Source organism: Canis lupus, chromosome 6 (genome assembly GCF_048164855.1).
Source record: "Canis lupus baileyi chromosome 6, mCanLup2.hap1, whole genome shotgun sequence".
In the NCBI taxonomy this organism is placed as follows: Eukaryota; Metazoa; Chordata; class Mammalia; order Carnivora; family Canidae; genus Canis; species Canis lupus.
The window spans coordinates 46,923,048-46,943,830 of record NC_132843.1 but is presented as its reverse complement, the minus strand read 5'-3'; the positions used below and the strand labels follow the sequence as shown (position 1 = coordinate 46,943,830).

The 20,783-nt window shown below is 37.2% G+C and overlaps 1 protein-coding gene across 17 annotated transcripts in view; it reads left to right on the top strand.

Annotated features, from left to right (window-relative positions):
• SDCCAG8 (SHH signaling and ciliogenesis regulator SDCCAG8) overlaps positions 1-20,783 on the top strand; it is a 235,448-nt gene that overhangs the window by 149,897 nt on the left and 64,768 nt on the right. For 11 of the 17 annotated variants that reach the window (XR_012032860.1, XM_072830371.1, XM_072830364.1 and 8 more), the window contains 3 exons: positions 835-962; positions 3,047-3,155; positions 12,629-12,760. Coding sequence is in view for 13 of the 17 variants with exons in the window: in XM_072830371.1 (XP_072686472.1) it covers positions 835-962; positions 3,047-3,155; positions 12,629-12,760 (369 nt within the window). In the remaining 4 variants the exon portion in view is untranslated. Of the gene's footprint in view, positions 1-834; positions 963-3,046; positions 3,156-5,248; positions 5,388-12,628; positions 12,761-13,338; positions 13,633-17,662; positions 17,793-20,783 lie in introns of those variants that run through there. The other 6 variants (XR_012032861.1, XR_012032862.1, XM_072830361.1 and 3 more) reach the window with 6 other exon arrangements.

Sequence of the window (20,783 nt, the reverse complement as noted above, 5' to 3'; positions counted from 1 at the left end):
CACTGCTGCCAGCAATGTGATCCTGTACATTCTTCAGCTTCTAATTGTTTAGACAGTTTCTTTCTTTAGGAACCACTGTGATGGGATATTGACCTGGTGGGATGACCCATCTCAAGGAGTCAATATCCCATCACCCAGGGGTGGGATATTGTCTTGGACTGTGGCATATTCTCATCTTGGAAATTCTCTCAAGTGACCCAAAAGGGGTCTTATTATGAAATGCTGGGGGAAGTTATTCATTTTCATATTCATATTTATATTCCCATTATGTGGCCTAATGTGTGAAGATGTATACTGAAAACATGCACGTGGCAGAAGCATTTATTTGCTTCTAGATAGGATCTCCTACATTCTATCTGAGATTCCATTTTAAGTTGGAGAGGAAAAGCAGAGTGGTCTACAAAGCTTAGTTTCAAGAATTTAAGTTTTGGTGTATTGAATCATGCCTTTTGTGGAACCACAAGATCCGTAGGAAATCTGACCATTCAAAAGCTAAAACAACAATTGGTGGCACAGAACGTTGACAGTCTTAACCAAAAAGGGGGTATGTGTTTTAAAGTTACAAAATATTCAGAGGTCATGATGTTTTGATTTTTAAAGTTGTATACTTTAGTCCCTTTCAATGTATGGCATGTATTGAATACGGTATGAAAGGTCCTTTGGCTTTTCCCCTGCAGGGGGTGGGGAGGGATTGCGGGAGAGTCTGGCAATGATTGTTGTCTTCTTCTGCTTCACAATTTACAATGTATCAGCTCTCTGTGGTCTGTAGGGGAAATGGTGGGCCTTGATGCATCTGTAGATTACATTTCTGTCTGTCTCCTCTCTGCTTTGTAGACTGGAAAAAGATAGCATTCAGCAGAGCTTTAGCAACGAAGCAAAGGCTCAAGCCCTTCAGGCCCAGCAAAGAGAGCAGGAGCTGACACAGAAGATACAGCAAATGGAGACCCAGCATGACAAAACTGGTAGGTGGTAGGGAAAGATTAGAGCCTGGGCACTGGCTCACAAGCCAGGCCCACGCCTTACTGTGAAATGACATCAGGAACACCTGTAACCTTTGGCTGGCCGAAGGGAGCAGATGCTAACTACACCGGAGATTCCGAATTACATATTAGTTAGCGTTTAAAAGAGAAAATGGAAAGTATTGCCCACTGTCTGTTGATTTCAGAGTGCTGCTCTCACATCTGTTGCACCATCTGGATTATGAGTTTATTTACCTGTGTTCAAGAAACGTAAAGCTGAGAGAGACCACAACAAAGTAGAAAAACAAAGGGCTTGTTTTTGGCTGGGTTTTCAGGCACACATGTTATATAAAAAAATAGCATCAGAAGCTCTGCGGGAAATGCTCTGAGCTTACAGTTAGAGTCTCCTGAATAGCATTGAACAGTTCCCACAGTACACACATTATAGCTACTCTAAAAGCCTAATGAGTTTGCTTCAGCATCCAAACTGGAGAAAAGCTTTAGCCATTAATCGGTTCTTAATTCACTGTCGCAGCTGGATGTAATTCAGTGGCTCCAAATTGATATGTTCCTTTATTTAATCTTTGCAGCTTCGAACATTTTTAGCATTTGTATGATTTCCCCACCTCCCCCAGCCCAATCTAGAGTGATGTTTAATCCTTTGCATTCTTCAAGTTCTCAAACTGCTGTGAAAATTCACTAATACAAGGCATTGACCACAGCTGGCAGCTTGGCTAAAAATTGCCATCTTTCATCACATCGGTGCTATTTTGCAGACTGAGTTGGCCAGTAACTCTTTACCTTTAATTTGAAAGTAAAATGCACTTTTGTTCAAAGCAGGCAGTTTGATGTGTTCAGTCGGAGCATTCTGTGGTTCCTTTCACTTTTGAGTTGTGTGTTCACAGACAGTGTTAGTCAAAACAAGACCATGTCAGTCATTATAATTCCACACCACATACTCCAAGCTGATTGTACTATTAAAACAAAAGTTTAATTGATCCTGTCTCTTCCAGAAAAGTGTTGCTTAATTTTTAGTGCCTTGGTTTATTTTGCTTTGTAGATTATATGCTTTTTGCCAATAAATAGCTAAAATCAGAAAGAAATAAACGGATTTGTTAAACCTTACACTTAAAGATAATTTTTACATGATCTCCTGTGCACTATTTTTGATGACATGGTAAAAAAAATTATTGCTTATCCTATAGGTGAAAAATTGTAGGATAAAATTCATTAAATCATTTATTTGCTTCTAAAAGGCAAATGTCATATTGATTGACTCACATGATTCCCTCTAGCATTTTTCCAGAATCAGTAGTTGTTTGTCCAGTAAGAATAAGAGGAGGAAATCCTAGGAAAAATTAGTGTTTACCCCTCCTGCTCGCAAGATTCTAGTAAGCAAGGAGTGTTGAGCAGAATCTCTGATTCTAAATACTCCGTGAGAATATTTAACTGTTAAGAGCTCCTTAAGGACACTTCCTTTTATTTTGTACAAATATATCACACTCTCTTCAGTTCCTTTGACCAGATCTTCAGTGAAACTCATACTGTTGACAATGAAATCCAAATTTGAAGGAAAATCATGTATTTTACCTTCATAATTAAAGAAGTATATGCAAGGGGTTGGAACAGTGAGATACGTGGGCGAATATGAAACATAAAGTACGAATTACAGTATAGAAGAGAGTTCCTCCGTTATTTTAGTTATGAATTATCTAATTGTGATCATTTTTGACAGTTTATAGTAAAATTGTTAAAATAAAAATATAATATCTTGCGTATTACAAAAGATACAGGCATCTATGGCTTCAGTTGAGATATCTGACAGTTTATCAACACCTTAAAACATTACCCCAAGCTAGAGTGATCAAAAATGTTTTCGGTGTGTAATTATTAGACAAATTAATGCCTCCCAAGATTCAGTGTCTTTCCGGGTGAGTGGTCCTTTGACTTAGGACCTTGAAATTGACCAAGTGGCTTACCAGAAATGGGTAGCAGTCTTAGCACTTTTACCAATCTACATATGGAAGCCCTGCAGAATTACAACCATAAATATCTTATATTGGTGGGGGGTTTATTGTTATTTCTAGAAAATGAACAGTATTCATTGCTGACCTCCCAGAATACATTTTTGACAAAGTTAAAGGAAGAGTGCTGTGCATTAGCCAAGAAACTGGAGCAAATCTCTCAGAAAAGCAGGTAGGTAATGTTACACAATACTTTCAGAGCACTGTTTGTGTGAATACTGTCATTTTTTTCTTAAAAAACAGTATTTCCACTATTTGAAGCTAATGTCAAAATTAGATATGTGTTGACATATTTCCTGTGAAAATATTTTCTCTGTATGACAGTTTCTTAATTATCCATACAGACACCTAGGTGTTTTTTCATGATTATGTGTATGTACTATTATTTGACTTTTTTTAATGTTCAGAATTGATAATTATAAAACTTCAGAACACAAAGTTCAAGATGGCAAGTATTTTAATAAAGGATTCAGATAAATCAATCAAGCAGTTTTAAAGTCTTACGTTGGTACAGTTAACATTTTAATCTGTTATCACAGTGCTCCACGAACACCCAGAAGCTGTTTCTAGGTCAAATGATAATAGATGAAATGTGTATCTATAAAAATGAAAGTAGGTGATACTTGAAAATAAATAAACCCAAACCATCCTTTTGTTCTCCTAAAATTGACTTGTTTTACAGTAACAGCTATCATTCATTTTGTAGATACACTGTTCTTTTATGAGATACATTGATTGGGATCTTCATAAATTATTTTCTGCACATTTTCTAATCATATTACTTCCCATGGATGGATGATTTTATACTCTAAATGACAAGAAGTCTGAATTCTCATCTCAGCTCTGAGAGTGTGTAATCTTAGGCAAATTTACTTGACCTGCTTAAACTGTGCTTTCCTCTTATAAATGAATGATATTGGATAGAATCACTTTGAACTGAACTATAAAAGGCATCATTCATGTAGCTAACTAGACATCAGATGTCCCATTAAAATACAACCTAATGGAAAAATAACCTGTAGATATCTTCTATTTTTTTCTGAAGCTCACTAAGATCTACACAGAGCAAGTGATAGAGCTCAACAAATTTCTGACTTAGGTATCTCATTCAGAATTTCCAAGAGAATCAGAGCAAATCTGATCAACCTGAGCCCTATCTTGGGTTCCTGCATCAATGAGGTGGTTTAGCTGATGGAATCCCCATCCCTGAATCATGTAGGAAACCAGAATGCTTATGAATCCAGTTCGTTCTGCTCATAGGAAGACAGAGCCTCCTAAAAAGCACCAGAATATGCTCTGACATGTGCACTTCCTTAGCAATTACTAATTATTATTTTTTAAAGATTTTATTTATCTATTCATGAGAGAAACAGAGAGAGAGAGGCAGAGACACAGGCAGAGACAGAAGCAGGCTCCATGCAGGGAGCCCAACGTGGGACTTGATCGTGGGACTTGATCCCGGGACTCCAGGATCACGCCCTGGGCTGAAGGCAGGCGCTAAACCACTGAGCCACCCAGAGATCCCCAGCAATTACTAATTAAATATCTTGTTTGGGTAGAGAACAAGCTCAGGGTGCCAAAATCCCAGATATTTTCAGGAAGTTTGACAGGGAAACCCAAATGATTTTTTCATGGAAGAGACCCTTATATCAATAGTAGCTATTGCTAATTAGAAATATTTAATTTGCCTCACATAAACTCCAAAGTAAAGGATTTGTTAGAAATAAACAAAAAAAGACTATCATATAATTTAAGAAAAAGTTATATCGGTCTGGGACTTAAAGGATTGTACTATCTTAAGATTCTTTGTGATCAATTATTAATTACCTTGCTCTCTAAGAAGATGTAATTCTGGAGATCGCAGCATATAAAGAGAAGGACGTGTACTATGCTTGGTATATGTTATTTAATTCTTACAACTTGAGACAGGAATTATTATCTTCTTTTACATGTGAGGGAGCCAATACTCAGAGTATTTAAATAGCTGGAAAGTGGGAGAGCTAGAGTCTATCATAGATATTTCTAGTTCCAAGGCCTATAATCTTTCTTGTAATAAGTATAATATTTTATATCTACTACCAAAGAAAATCGAGGCCAAAGTAGTGATAATGAAGAAGTTTGGGAAAGAAAAATTCTTGTTTAAATTCCCCTGGAGAAGTAGGCATGCTTGTCATGGGAGGGGAGCCTGTGAGCCTGGGTCAACCTGTGCCCTGTGCCCCAGGCCCTCTTTTTGCTGATCTAAATCTATTCATTTACCCTGTACAGACTGAACCTCAGGCCTTCTCCACCTCCTCTTGCTTTGGATCCCTCCGGTGTCTGACCACTACTGTGTTGAGTGTGTTCCTCTATGTCTGACACACACATGGCACTCAGTACATATTCACTGACTAAATGAATGAAACAGGTATGGTTTTACACCCTCATATCTTGCCCTGATTCTGGTCCCAACCTATTCCTTTGTTGATGACAGGCAAGGTGCAGTAAAAACCATTTCAGAATTCAGGAAGAACTAGGTTTGACTATCACTTGGCTGCGTGACCTTGGGTACATTGCCTAATATCTCTAAACTTAAGCTTCTCCATCTACAAAATATATATTTTTTAAATTATTGATTGATTGACTGATTGAGAACATGAAGGGGGTCAGGAGGGGCAGAGGGAGAAGAGAGAGAGAATCTCAAATAGGCTCCACACTCAGTGTGGAGCTTGACCCTGAGATCATGACCTGAGCTGAAACCAAGAGTCAGATGCTTAAGTGACTGAGCCACCCAGGTGCCCCTAAAACATTTCTAAAACTATGTTGCAAGATTGTTGTGGGAATTAGAAATATAGAGAGATACATGGATCCACACATACACATACATGCGTATATAAATCACCTAGCATGGTGCTTGACACACAAAAGTGTAACCATAGGTGATAGCACTGTTTTAAGGTCTTGACTAGAGCAGTTTGGATTTGACTTTGATCTAGCCATTACTGTCTTTGCCAGGGAGGGTCTGAGTGCCATTCTGACAGACATAAACTCTATACCACAAGGAAAACCTTTTTTAAAGGCAAAGTAGGATCAGGAAAATGTGGATCTGATTGTGTTTCAAGTCCTGCTCTGATGGCTGGTTTTGTAAATCTGAAGAATTCAAATAGGCATCTACTGTAATTTTACATGTTTATCCAAAACTAAGTCCTGGCGATCGTAAACATTCAAGAAACCGTTACTTATATTTGTTAAAACTTTTAAGAGCTCCCAAAGTTTTTTAAATATTCATTTTGTGTGTCTCACAAGAAAGTGGTACATATGATAAAGATTGTTTTTTACTCTTAATTTCTTGTCCACTGAGTCTCTTTTCTTTCTGGCTCCCTCCATGAAGACTATGACATTTTCAAAATGCATACAACATTTATCATTTGATTTTGACATTACCTTTTGCTTTGAATTCACCTATATAACTTGAAGGGATCAGAGTATTTCTTTTTAAATAAAGATTATAAACTTAGGAAGCCCTATAGATACTCTCCAGGAGCTCTGTATATCCTATACTAAACTTTGGATAAATGATTTTTCCTGCATTTTGAGGTAAGGAAAATCTTGGAGTTTTTGGAGCTTTCTAAAGTGTTGTCATTGTGGAACTTCAGTCTCCAAAATAATTAAATCACATGGTAATTTTGAACCTGCTTTTCCTCAGAGTACTACAGTAATATTTTTTTTAAAGTAGGTATATTTATTCTGTATTGATCAACAATTGAAACCAATTTTTTGACTCCCTTTTTCTTAAACGTGACATTTCTCTAAGAGTTCCATGTTATTTATAATCCCATATTAACCAAATGGAGTCACACCATTTATAATAAGCTTTATTTTTTTTTACTCACAGATCCAGCCCTTTAACCAGAGCCCATGCAGTCCCTAGGAAAGCTGACAGTCTGGGCTCACCATTCCGTAGGCTCTAACTCGTTACCCCAGCCTCGTGTTAGGCTGCTCTGTGGAAGTGTTTAGAAATGGGTCCTCCGTGTGTGTCCATTTACATGTTTTTTCCCCAAGTAACGTAGGTCGTCTTGTGGCAGCGCCTTGTCCTCCCATTGTCTGGAAGCCCTCCGCAGTGATTAGCACGCTACTTTGTGCACCGCGCATTCCACACCGCTTGGGTGGTGTCTTTAACTCTCGGGTTTGTGAATGGCACATCCCATTTTCAGACTAAAAATGAACTGCCGATTCTGTGCATTTTATATAGCTTGTTTCTGACCATGAGACGAAGAGAATTAGTTCCATTTTGTTTTTAATTGGCACCAGGCAGACACTCTGGCTAATTTTAGTTGATGCTCCCATAAACTTTAGCTACCCTTTCGTCTTTATTCTCCAGAACCCTGGGAGCTTATTACAGCTATAGGGTTGTTTTTAAAAGTGGAGCTTTTAAAATATTTCTGGGGCAACTGTGATTTCTGTTTATCAGAGTGAGGGAAGTGTTCCCTCTCTGCAGGCGCTTGGATGAATCAGCAGTAAAATGTTCAGAGTGCAGTTTGTAGTGCTCTGACCGTGGCCTGGGAAGAGCTGAGAAGTGTTGGGCGCTGGGAGGCATGAGCCTCTGCCAGCTGCAGGGTGAAGATCCAGCCTGTTCTCCGTTGCAGCCCCTGGGCACTTGCATGTTGGAGAGACAGGCTAGCAGCGAGCACAGAACCCCGGTCTACATGGTGGTTTTGCTTCTCTTCTTTCTTTCCCGTCATTGTCACTTTCTGGGTTGCTAGGCTTATGGATTGATGTCTAACACTGCCCATTGTGTATTTGTGATTTGCGTTTTGTAATTAAGAGGAACAATGGGAGTCCATTGGGTCTCGTTATATATAATGGTTGGTTTAATTTGTTTCACTTCTATCTTGTTAATTGTAAATTGATCATTAAGATTTGAATTCTAATCTGTCACCAGGGTTGTGGGTATTGAGGCTAGAGCAATGATCCTGGTTTTAATCACTGATGATGAGAAACAAATTTTATAATTTTGGTACATATTGCAGTTCATATATTTTAACACTGTATTTTATGGTGTTATAAATATTGTTAAATGACTTTTAGTGTAGTTTTACTGTGTGGACTATAATGTATAAATTATATTACTGTTTTGGCAACACTCAGTATCCAACTGTGTGAGTTTAATTGAAGTAAAGAACACACACCCGGTTGAACTATTTTTTCCCCCCGCATATTTAGATGATGTTAGGTTGGGATGCTGCACAAATTATGTTCTGCAAGGAGAGACTCATACTGGCCTTCTGCTAATTGTCACCAAAAGTTAAGTGAGAATCTAAAAGAATAAAAAATTAAGGGGTCAGGTTTTCCCTTAAAAAGCAATTTTCATTGTAATCGTAATTGTAGTAGTAAAATATTATACTTCATGCAAGTGCCACTATACAATATAACTGGTATATAAAAATGCAGGGAAAAGTTCATGCTTCTGTGAAGCCAGGAATTACCTAAATTTTCTATAAAAATGGATTAGAGTCAATTATTCTTTTATATGACATTGGGATAATCATGCCACATGTAATCTTGAATCAACACAGAAACTTGTGCTGGAAGTTTACTCTCTGAACTTTGCAAACTACTAGTTCTTTCAATATATCATGGGCCCTAGACAGACAAATGATGATGTCCATATGTATTTGCCAAATTTTTATCAAACATTGCAAATTGTAAGGCAAATTACCATTATAAACAAAGGGAGGGGAGAAACCCCAAAATATGCAAAGCAGAAAAAAATATAGCAGTAAAATACCTGATAGTAATGTGCACTTTACAAAATAACATTTACCTTTTTATGGTCATGCAAGAAATCCTCAATATAGGACATTTGGCTATAACTATAAAGAAAAATTAAGAAAAAATTTTCTTTTGACATTACCATCCAGTGAAGTATATTGTTCAGCTGTGAAGTATCTCCTTTCAGTAAGTTTGTGTGTGAATGTATGGGCACATGCATTCACCTGGTGAGTGAGTTCTGTATATACAGTTTGTATCCTGCTTTTCACTTACTGTCATCTGGTGAACATTTGTCTACATCACTACTCTGGAAACTTTTAATTGAATCATTCATATGCATGATACTTCATTAGACATTTAAGATGTTTCCAGTTTTTAACTGTTATGAAGAATACAATAATAATTTTGTCCATAACTCTGAATTTTTTTTGCTGATTCCCTTAGGCAAGATGCCTAACAGGGGATCGCTGGTCCAGAGACCCTGAACTTGTCTCTTTTTTTGTTGCAATAATTTGGACCCTTTTTAAGGCTGTTGAGGTGGATGACTTTGATCAGGTGCTACGTTAAATTCTCAGTATACATGTACCCGTATCAATATGTAACACAAACAGGCGAGGTTTAAAAAAGAAAAAGTGAGAGGCAGTATTGTACAGTGGGTGGGACAACCCCTTTAGAGTTGGACAGGCCAGTGTTTGTATCTGGGCCGGGCTAATCACCATTTAGGTGACCTCCTACTTATCTCAAAGAGAAAAGGAAATAAACACGTACCTTGAAGAATTAATTGTGATCATATAAAAAGGATGCATTCAGCTATCTGGAAGAGACTAGGCATGCACTAAATATTTAACTGGAATCTGGCTTTGTTATGCATTTTTAAAATAATAGTAGAAATTGAGTATTTTATAAATCTTTATTGACCTCTGTGAATATTTTTCATATTCCCCATATTTGTTTTTAATTGGAATTTTGCTGGAGAGTGGAATAGCACTTTATTAAATGAGGCTTCTAATACTCGTTTGTCTCATTTTTTATGTGTTCCCAGTTCTTGTTTTAATTTTGAAATTTTTATTCCCAGTTCCTTTTGGTTTTCATGAATTGTTTTCAAAATCAAAATGACTTTCAGTTTTTTTTTGTTCAGGTTTATTGAGAAATAATTGACATACATCACCATCTAGGTTTAAGATGTAGAGCCTGATGGTGAGGTGTATATGTATTATGACATGATGGCCACAATAGATTCAGCTAAAGTGACTTTATTTTTTGTCTTAAATCTATGTCCATTGTAAAAACTCAAAAAACATGGAAAAGGAAAATAAATTTTTAAAAATTCCTAATTTTGACACCTAGAAAGAGTCAATATTAAAATGTAATATACACATCAAAATATTTTAAGGGGGGGGGAAAGGTATTCTTAATTATAAAATGGTATCACTTTTATAGATGCTGATTTTTCAATATTTTCCTTTCTTACCAGTATATCATATTTTTAGGTCAATAAATCATATTTCTCAGTTAATAAATAGTGCCACCAACAGATAGCTCTCACTGTCAGTATAGCCTCTTGATGTTCCTTTGTATAAGTAATGTAACCAATCTTCTGTTGACACATTTCTAGATTCAGTTTCCATATATTGGGTTGCAGAGCAAGGCTGCTTCTAGAAAGAATTGCTACTGTGAACATTATGATTTTTTTGTATGTAAAGGTTTTGTATTTTTATATTGTAAAATCTATGTTTCGTTTGTGATTGTTCTTTTAAAAAGTGACTTTTTTTTTTTTTCCTGGGGAAATAACTGAGAACAGATAAATATTCCTCTGCATGTTTTCCTAATCCAGGTTAAGGATATCTGTTGTCTTTTTGGAGTTTATTTTAGTACATAGTACATGTTGTGGCAGGAGATACTAATCTTGGAAGAACACTAACTTAACAATTTCTTATAACTCCCTTAAATTACCAGATATTGTATGTGATTTTGAAAGGAGAAGCATAAATCATTATTAACTGATTTGGACTATTTCAAATATAGGTAAATTCTTATTAAGAGAAGCAAACGTAGATTAAGTGCTTGATCTGAGCTTGAAAAAGAGATAATCCCTGCTCTCATGTATAATCTAATAAGAAAGATAGGCATCGAGCCACAGTTCAGAGGAATAAATTATAAGCTAATACATGCATAAAAGCTGGGGGTAGTTTTAAAAAATGTGCTGACATATTGAGAACTGCAAAGTATTGATCAGAGCAAGCTTCCTTTGAGATGAACCTGGAACCAAAATGAAACAAAATGAGGAATGAGGTGAATGGAAAGTGGGAAATTGCTTCATACAATGAGGCCACTTGGTCCTTGGGATGAATTCTAAGCAAATCCACATCTCTTCTTGACCAAGAAGAAAAGGCTCTCTCACCTAATGGAAGAATCCTTTCATTGGAGAGACATCATTCTGCTTCAAATGTCTTACTTAAACTTTAAGAAACAACCGGTCGTTAACTGTATGCAAGAGCTTTAAACTTTCAGTACCTGTGAGGCAGTGGGGCATGGTGGGGGGGCGGGGGGCACAGGGACCATGTTGAACCAAAAACAAGGACAGGGATATGGTTTTTCTCAGATAGGTATCTTTCTGATCTTTAAATTTTGAGACTTGAGATAATCCTCCAAGATACTGAAGAGGTAGCATATTTCCTGAGAGACGTGAATCATTACCTAAGGAGCCCTCTGTGATCCCAAATGAGATGTGTGAAGGCAGAAAGAAGATTGGATAAATAGAACCTGATGTGGCAAAATGGAGGAAGGCAAATCTTATGTGTCTCCAGAGGAGCCACTTGCGAATGAAAGAAACTGATCTGCTCTCGGGATACCAGAAAAATTCGGAAGGCAGAAGTGGAGCATAGGACTGAAACCAAAATCAACAGTTCTACTCCCCACCCTACCCAGCCATGACTATCCTCCTCCACCCAGCAAACTGGGGGCTTCCTCTCTGAAGACATTAAACAAACCAGCAGGCTCTGCTTAAAATAGAGGCACTGAAGGCAGCATAGAGAAATTAATATTGACGTCTGCATTCTGAAAGGTGAGATCCCTACCTCTCTATCTCCGACCGGCTCCTAGACCACTGCTGGCAAGGGTCAGACAGAACAAGCAGGGAGCCGGAGGATTCTGCTCTTGAGAAGCAAAAGAGCCACAGAGGAAAGAATTGTACACACTGGTATTAGGAATCTCCCACTGAAAAGGGTGGCTTCACATTCTGTCAATCTACACTAAATCCCACTCATCTGGGGACAATAAATGTATACCAGTGCATATGTGATCATAATCAAGTACTTAGCCAGCAAAGACCAATATTGAGATAATCACATGATATAAATGTGGCTATTGCTTTAACTACACATTGAAATACTAGTAATTATATTGACAAGCTGGAGATGGGGCCGGGGGAGGTGGTGGGGTAGGGGAATGTCATTTTTCATTATTATGCTTTTTGGAACTATATGATTTTAATCATGTGCCATTATATTAGCTATGTTAATTAAAAGAAGCAATGCTCCATCCTAGAGATTAGGCCTGGGGTTGCTTCTGTAGCAGCATGGTGGCTGGCCTATAATAGGCACTCAATAAATATTGGGTATGAATATGAATCATTATCATTTTTGTGTTGTTCCTGGAAGAAGCCATCTCTTTCAGAGTAAATCATTATTCCTTTCTCTGTCTCCCACTTGAGTGCCTGCAATGCATATATTCCTCCACTAGATATTTTGCAATTTCTGAAATATTCTGTTTTACATAAAATATTTACACCATCATTTTTAAGCATGAGACTTAAGAGAATGCCAAGGTTATACAGTAAAAACATGCTCTGTAATAAATACTTTAACATCCATCATTTCTGTGTTTTTACCTCTCTAGATCTGAAATAGCTCAGCTCAGTCAAGAGAAAAAGTATACATATGACAAACTGGAAAAGTTACAGAGAAGAAATGATGAATTGGAGGAACAGTGTGTCCAACATGGAAGACTACATGAGATAATGAAGCAAAGGTAATATGGCTTAAGTAATCAACTGACATGCTGTATCTTAAAGGTGTTGGGTTCAAAATCAGAATGGAAATTGATATGGAATAAATAGAATTCATGGCCACCGTGGCACTCAAGAGACATGTCAAAATCTAATGTTCTTAAGTATTTATGCTTTCTCAACTTAGATTGTTCTTATAATACAGAGGGGAGAGCATATCTTCTCTTTATTATTCTCTAGACATAGATTTAACAGAGGGCATTGTAGGAGAACCATCTGACTTTAAGGTGTAAGTCGGTAATGTAATATGAAGGGATTTCATAGTTTCATGTGTTTTTTGTAAGATAAAATAAGTAAGAAGGTCAGGTATCTCTTTTTTTAAGATTTATTCATTTACTTAAGAGAGCAAGTGTGCACGCTTGAGTGGGGGGATGGAGAGAAAATCCCCAAGCAGACTCCCTGCTGAGCAAGGAGCCTGACATGGGGCTGGATCCCTCCACCCTGAGATCATGACCTGAGCTGAAACCAAGAGTTGGATGCCCAACTAACCGAGGGTATTGCTCGAGTCAGGATTGACTCCAAACCCTCTGATTCTTCCTAGTGGTGTGCCTTGGAGCAAGCTACTTGACCTCCCTCAGCAAGTGTCTTCATCTGTGTACTGTGGCTAATAGTGACCGCTTTGCAGTTTGAGATCAAAATCAAATGTATGTCAAGCACCTGGCTCCTAACAGCCACCTTCCAAATGGCACCAATGATATTTGCTCCCTTTTTCTGGATGAAGAAACATAAGCTGCTCAGAGAGACTAATGGATTTGCCCCAAGGGACAGATTGAGGAGGTGGTAGAGTTCACACGTGGATCTTGATCATTCAACTCCAGATTCCTTTCCTGTTTAGTGCAGTTCTTTTGTAATAAACACAGCCTCTTCTCGATTTCTATAAATGTGTCATATAAAATTTCTGTACAATGGTGGATTCCCGAGGGGCAAAAAGTCAGTATTTACACCCTGCAATGAATTGATTGCGGTAGATTTGGACTCCACGTGGCGATCGCAGCGGGTTTGCAGCGGTTTTCTTGGTCTGCAGCCCCCCATTCCTATCCCATTCACCAGACATTCCACACCTCTGTTTTGGAAGCACTTGATAAAATTGAGAGGAAAATGAAAATGGATATAGACTCCTTTTATTTTGTTTTTATTTTTTTATTTTAAAGATTTTATTTATTTATTCATGAGAGACACAGAAAGAGAGGCAGAGACACAGGCAGAGGGAGAAGCAGGTTCCATGCAGGGAGCCCGACATAGGACTCGATCCCGGAACTCCAGGATCACTACCTGAGCCAAAGGCAGATGCCCAACCACTGAGTCACCCAGGCGTCCCTATTTTAAAATTAAAAGTCAACATAGAGTCCTTGGGGAGGGGGTAAATATTTTATAATTTTGATCACTTGCTCTATTGAGAAGAAGAAAGGCAGTCAGAGAATGGCACTGCTTTTCAGTCACTGAAATATTAAAATATGGGTGTATTTGGGAGGTATTAATCATTCATTTATTTACTCATTAAAAGATTTACTTAAACTCAGAGATACTGTTTTAGGCCAGACTAAAATATTTTAGGTTTTATGGGCCATATGTGATTTCTGTCAGAAAGTCCTTTTTGTTTTGTTTTTGTATTTTATAACCTTTAGGAAAGCCAAACCATTCATAGCTAGAGGGCCAACAAAACGAGCCAGAGGATTTGGCCTGGCCCTTGGGCTGCAATTTGCCATACTAGGCAACCAAAGCTTCTTTGTAATATTTATTTTTCTTAAATTTGTGTTAGAGTCCACAAAACGCACTCACCCATGTTATCTTACTGGAAAGTAGCTGTAACTATTCTCCGTTTCCAGATATATAATGGAAGCTTGGAAATCTACATTTGCCAACTGAAGGTTAGGCACCAAATTAATCATTCATTCATTCATTCATTCATTCTGCAGGTATTTATTGATCACTCTCATGTGTCATGTTCTCCACCACACGCTGAGGATAAAAGAGCAAAGTAAATGTAGTCCCCAGTGTCATGGAATTTACAGCCTTATAGGGAAGATAGAGATTAAATAATTTCATAAATATCTAAGTAATTGTAGTAATAATTAGTTCTGTGAAAGACAAATATACTTTGTGGTAAAAGCAAATTTAATAAAGTGACTTCCCTGCGCAGTAAGTTTCAGTGAGAAAAGTGATGCTTGAAATGAATCTGTAAGCATGGGGATAGAGGTGGCTGGCTTTTTAGGGCAGATGCTGGCAGACTGCCCCAGCCCACAGCCCACAGTGCATGGCTCATCTGTCCATCTACTACTGTCTGTGGTTCCTTTTGTGCTGCAGTGCCTGAGCTGAGTGTTTGAGTCAGAGTCTGTGACCTGGTGGCCTGTGAGTCCTAAAATACTTACTATCTGGCCCTCTCCTAAAGAAGTTGACCAGCTTCCATTCTAGAGAAAAGAATTTTGACTGTGAAATTGAAGATTATGAGTTTAGGACTTTTGAGGAAGAAGAGAAACTTGTGTGTTTAACATCAAGAATAAGGGAAAGAATGATACATGATGAGGTTGGAGAGGTAAGTGAGAGCCAGACCTAAAGATAGGGCCTTTAGGTTTTTATTATAGACCTTTTACTTTATCCTTTTTCTATTTTTTTTTTTACTTTATCCTTTTTCTAAAGAGAAGAAATAATTTAAAAAAAATTTTTTAAGACTGTGATCAAATTTGCAATTTAAAAATAGCATTCCAGGGCTACCTGTGTGGCACAGTTGGTTGGGCATCTGACTCTTGGTTTTGGCTCAGGTCATGATCTTAGGGTTGTGAGATCAAGACCCACATCAGGCTCTCACTCAGCACAGAGTCTGCTAGAGATTCCCTCACTCTCCCTCTGCCCCTCCTGCTCATGTTCTCTCTCTCTCTCTCTAAAATAAATAAATAATATTTTTTAAAAATAGCATTCCAGTTCCAGAGTAGATCATGTATTAGAGCAGAGCCACAGAGTTTGCACAAGCTGCAGTTAGGGAGCTCCTGGAGTAGTCAGTCAAGTGATGATGATGGCTTGGACTTGAAGTGATGATAATAATGATAGTTGTAAATAGATGGGAGAAATACGTAGGAGGCAAAATCAGTGGGACTTAATAATTGTTTGGCTGTGTTGGATAGAGGGTATGCCAAGGATAATACCCATATTTCTGACTTGAACAAGAGTGCCACTTAGAGAACTAGAGGATATACAAAGAATCAGGTTTGTGGTCAAGATGGCTTGAGTTTGAGATGACCAAGTGTTCATTTTGGCCCTGTTAAATTTAATGTGCCAATGCCTTGTACAAATGGAAATGTCAAATAAACAGGCGGACATGACATAGGGACTCCTCTTAAGAGACAGGTCTGGGCTGGAGATAAAAATCTCCATTGGCCTATAGAGTATATTTGAAACCTTGAGAGTAAATGAGATAGATCACCTAGAGGAAAAACACAGTAAGAAGCAAAAAGGGCTTCAACATGTAAAGAACATCAACATTTTTTTAAAGATTTATTTATTTATTTGAGAGGGACAGAGAGAAAGCACGAGCAGGAGGGGCAGAGGCAGAGGGAGACAGGGAGAATCTGAAACAGACCCCATACCAAGCGAGGAGCCCATCCCAGGGCTCAGTCTCACAATCCTGAGATCACAAGCAGAGCTGAAACCAAGAATGGGATGCCTAACTGACTGTGCACCCAGGCACCCCTAGAACATCAACCTTTTTAAAGGTAAGGTAGAGGTTGGCAAAAGACATTAAGACAAGTAACCTGGGAAATAAATGGAAACCAGAAGAGTGTGCTGTCGTGCATGCTTCAGGAAAGAGGAGAGGATCAACCAGATGCTACTGAGTGATTAAGTGACTGTGAGTATCCACTGGACTTAGTGACAATAGACAGCACTCGTTATGTTAACAAAAATATTGTTAGTAGAAGAGTACAGCAACCATATTAAAGTAGATTGAAAAGTTAGTGTGAATAGAAAAAGTGACATAGCAATTTTGAAGTACTTTTTCATGAGATTTACTGGCCAAGGAAAGTGGGAACCATTAAAGAACAGGAGAGATAGACCAAGCATCTGGTGGTGAGAGAATGTATTAGGAGGGCATTGTAAAACAGATAATTTTTTGTTTTATGTTGGAGTAGATGTGAATGTATTAAATTCTGATAGTCAAGATCATTAAAGTTGTGGAGTCAGAGAAGTTACATTTTCCAGCTGGTGATTTGGAATCCCTGGCGTCTAGAAAGGCAGTCCAGGGGATTCATGTTGAAGATAGCAATGACATTATTTCTGATAATGTTTTAAGAAGGTATTTATTCATGTATTTTGTCATAGAAAATAGAACCATGTGAGAGCTCCACAGTGTCTGCAGAGGGAACAAGCCCTAGAGCTAGTAGAGGCCCACTGAGTGCACTTATGTGCTGTCAAGAGGTCAAGTATTGGGTTACCAACCCCCAGCGATCGTCACTGCTTTGTCAGTTATACATTCTTACATGGTTTTGTTTTCTTTCCTGTGGTAATGTATCATTGAAATTATATACATAAAAATCATTAAAGAAGATGTGCAGCTGCTGATTGAAATATAGCAAGTTAGTGAGTTTAAAATCGGTAATTCTTCTATAAACTACCACAGTATGATTTTTACCAAATCTATTAAGTTGTATTTTTCTAATAGAAAATTTATTCCTTGAAAACCAGTGTTAAGAATAGGAAGTAGGAGCACCCAACTGGTTCAGTCGATAGAGCATGTGACTCTTAACCTTTGGGTCCTGAGTTTAAACCCCATGTTGGACCTAGAACTTACTTAGAAAAAAAGGGAAATAAAATATTGATTTTAATCTAATGTGACATTCCATTTTGGGGAAATAAAGACTATTCATTGTTTTCAGAGAAGTACCTGAAAATAGAAGCCTGAAATCTTAACCTTTATTTCATCATTTAAAGACAAAACATTGGCAGAGAGAATCCAACAATATTTTGAAAGAATTACACACTACAACCAAGTAGGATTTATCCAAGGTATGTAAAATCAGTTCAACATTCAAAAATCAATTAATGTAACCCATCACATCAATAGGCTAAGAAAGAAAAATCACATGGTCATATCAGTACATGCAGAAAAAGCATTTGACAAAATCCAACACCTACTCATGGTAAGAACTCTCAGTAAACTAAAAGTAGAGGGGAACTCCGTTAACTTGATTCAGAACATCTACAAAAAATCTAGTGCTAATATCATACTTGATGGTGAGAAATTCAAAAGCTTTCCCACAAAATGAGATATAAAGCAAGAATGTTCCCTTTTGCTTCTCTTTTTCAATATCATACTGGGAGTTCTAGCTAATGCAATAAGACAAAAAAAGTAAATAAAAGATATAAAGATTGGGAAGAATGATATAAAACTGTCTTTTTTTGTAGATGACATGATCATATATGTAAAACAAAAAATCTCCTGGAACTAATAAGCAGTTATAACAAGGTTGAAGGATACAGGTTAATATATGAAAATTAATCACTGTCCTATATATCAGCAATGAACAATTGAAATTTGAAATTAAAAACACAACACCACTTATATTGGCACCCCAGAAACGAAATGCTTAGGTATAACTAATGAAATAGATACAAGATCTATATGAGGAAAATTATAAAATTCTGATGAATGAAACCAAAGAATTAATAAATGGAGAGATATTCTATGTTCATAAATAAGAAGACTCAATATTTCCAAAATGTCTATTCTTCCCAGCTTGACCTATAGATTTAATGTAGTTCCAGTTAAAATTCCAGTAAGTTATTTTGTGGATAGTGACAAACTGCTTCTGAAGTATATGGAGAGGCAAAAGACCCAGTATAGCCAACATAGTTTCAATATGATGAGGGAGAAGAAAGAAATCAGAGGGCTGGAACTATAGTACTTCCAACTTACTAAGAAGCCATAGTAATCCAGATGATGTGGTATTTGAGTAAGAATCAACAAGTAGATCAATGGAATGGAACAGAGAACCCAAAAGTAGGCCCAAATCAAAGATCAGATGATCTTTGATGAAGGAGAAAAGGCAATACAATGGAGCAAAGATAATCTTTTCAACAAATGGTGCTGGAATAACTGGATATCCATATGCAAAAAAGAAAGAAAGAAAGAATCTAGACATAGATCTTATGCCTTACAAAAAATCAACTCAAAATGGATCACAGACAAAAATATAAAATACAAAACTTTGAAACTCCTGGAAGTTAACTAGATGACCTTGGGAATGATGATGACTTTTTAGACACAACACCAAAGGCAAAATCCAGGAAAGAAGTAATTGATAAGATAGACTTTATTCAAGTATAAAAGCTCTGCTTTGAGAAAGACCATGTCAAGAGAATGAGAAGACAGGCCACACACTAGAAGAAAGTATTATACATCTGATAAAGGCCTATTGTCCACAATACTCAAAGAACTCTTAAAACTCAACAATAAGAAAACAAACAACCCAATTAAAATTAGGTCAAAGACCTTAACAGACACCTCATCAAAGAAGAGCTACATATTGGCAAATAAGCATATGAAAAATGCTCCACATCATATGTCATTAGGGAAAGGCAAACTAAAACTAACTACGATGAGATACCTATTAGAGTGGTCAAAATCCAGAACACCGACACCATCAGGCACTAGCAAGGATGTGGAGCAATAGGAGCTCTCATTCACTGCTGGTGGGAATGCAAAATGGTACACTTTGGAAGACAGTTTGGCAGTTTCTTACAAAACTTAAATGTATGATCCAGAAATCATGCTCCTTAGTATTTACCCAAAGGAGCTGAAAACTTATATCCACCCAAAAACCTGTACAGCAATGTCTATAGCAACTTTATTCATAATTGTCAAAACTTGAAAACAACCAAGATATATCTCTTCAATAGGTGAATGGATTAATTGTGGTACAACCAGACAGTGGGATGATATATATAGTATTAAAAAGAAATGAGCTACCAGGCCTTGAAAAGACATGGTGGAACCTTAAATGTTTATTATGAAGTAAAAGAAGTAGTCTAAAAAGGCTACAAACTGTACAATTCCAACTCTATGACATTTTGGAAAAGGCAAATGGTGGAAGCAGTAAAAAGGTCCGTGGTTGCCAAGGGTGTGGGGGGGAGGAGAATAGAGGATTCCTCGGGCAGTGCAAAATATTTTGTATGATACCATAATAGTGTCTACAAGTCACTATACATGTCTAAATCCATAAAATGAATAACTCCAGAAATGAAGCGTAACATAAACTATGAACTTTGGGTGATTGTGATGTGTCCACATAGTTTCATGACTTGTAACAAACATATCACTCTGGTGGAGGATGTGGATAATGAGGGTTGGTTTGTACCTGTGTGGGGACAGGGCATATGAGAAGTTTCTGAGCTTTCCCTTCATTTTTGCTGAGTCTTCCCTTCAGTCTTAAATTAGTATGAAAAAAAGTTAATTTAAAAAATGAAGCAATAAATTGAATTTTACATTAAAAAAACAAGAATTCCAAAAAAAAATCATGAAGCTATTTTTGTAGGGTTTTTTTATTCTTACACATCAATTTAATTTCAAATCTACATTATAGAGCACATTTTGTTACTAAAACATGTTATTGGCCAATTGTGCCTTTTTTCTTATATAATTAATTCATTAAAGATTTAATTTATGTAAGTGAAGTAGCTGGCATTGTTCATTACATAGGAAAATTACTTTTATTTAGCTTTTTATTTTGAAATAATTTGATTTCTAAAAATGTTACAGAACTAATGGGTGAGTTCCCATATGCCCTTCGCCCAACCCTGCACAAGGTGAGCATCTTACATAACCACAATACAGTGATCTGGCCTAGAAAATTAGCTTCAGTGCAATACTAGGAACGCACTCTAGACCTTCTTAGATTTTCACTAGCTTTCCCCTAGTATTCTTTAGTTCTGGTCCAAGATTCTATGTTGCGTTTAGTTCTCATTTCTCTTTAGTAGTCCTTAGACACTCAGTAATTT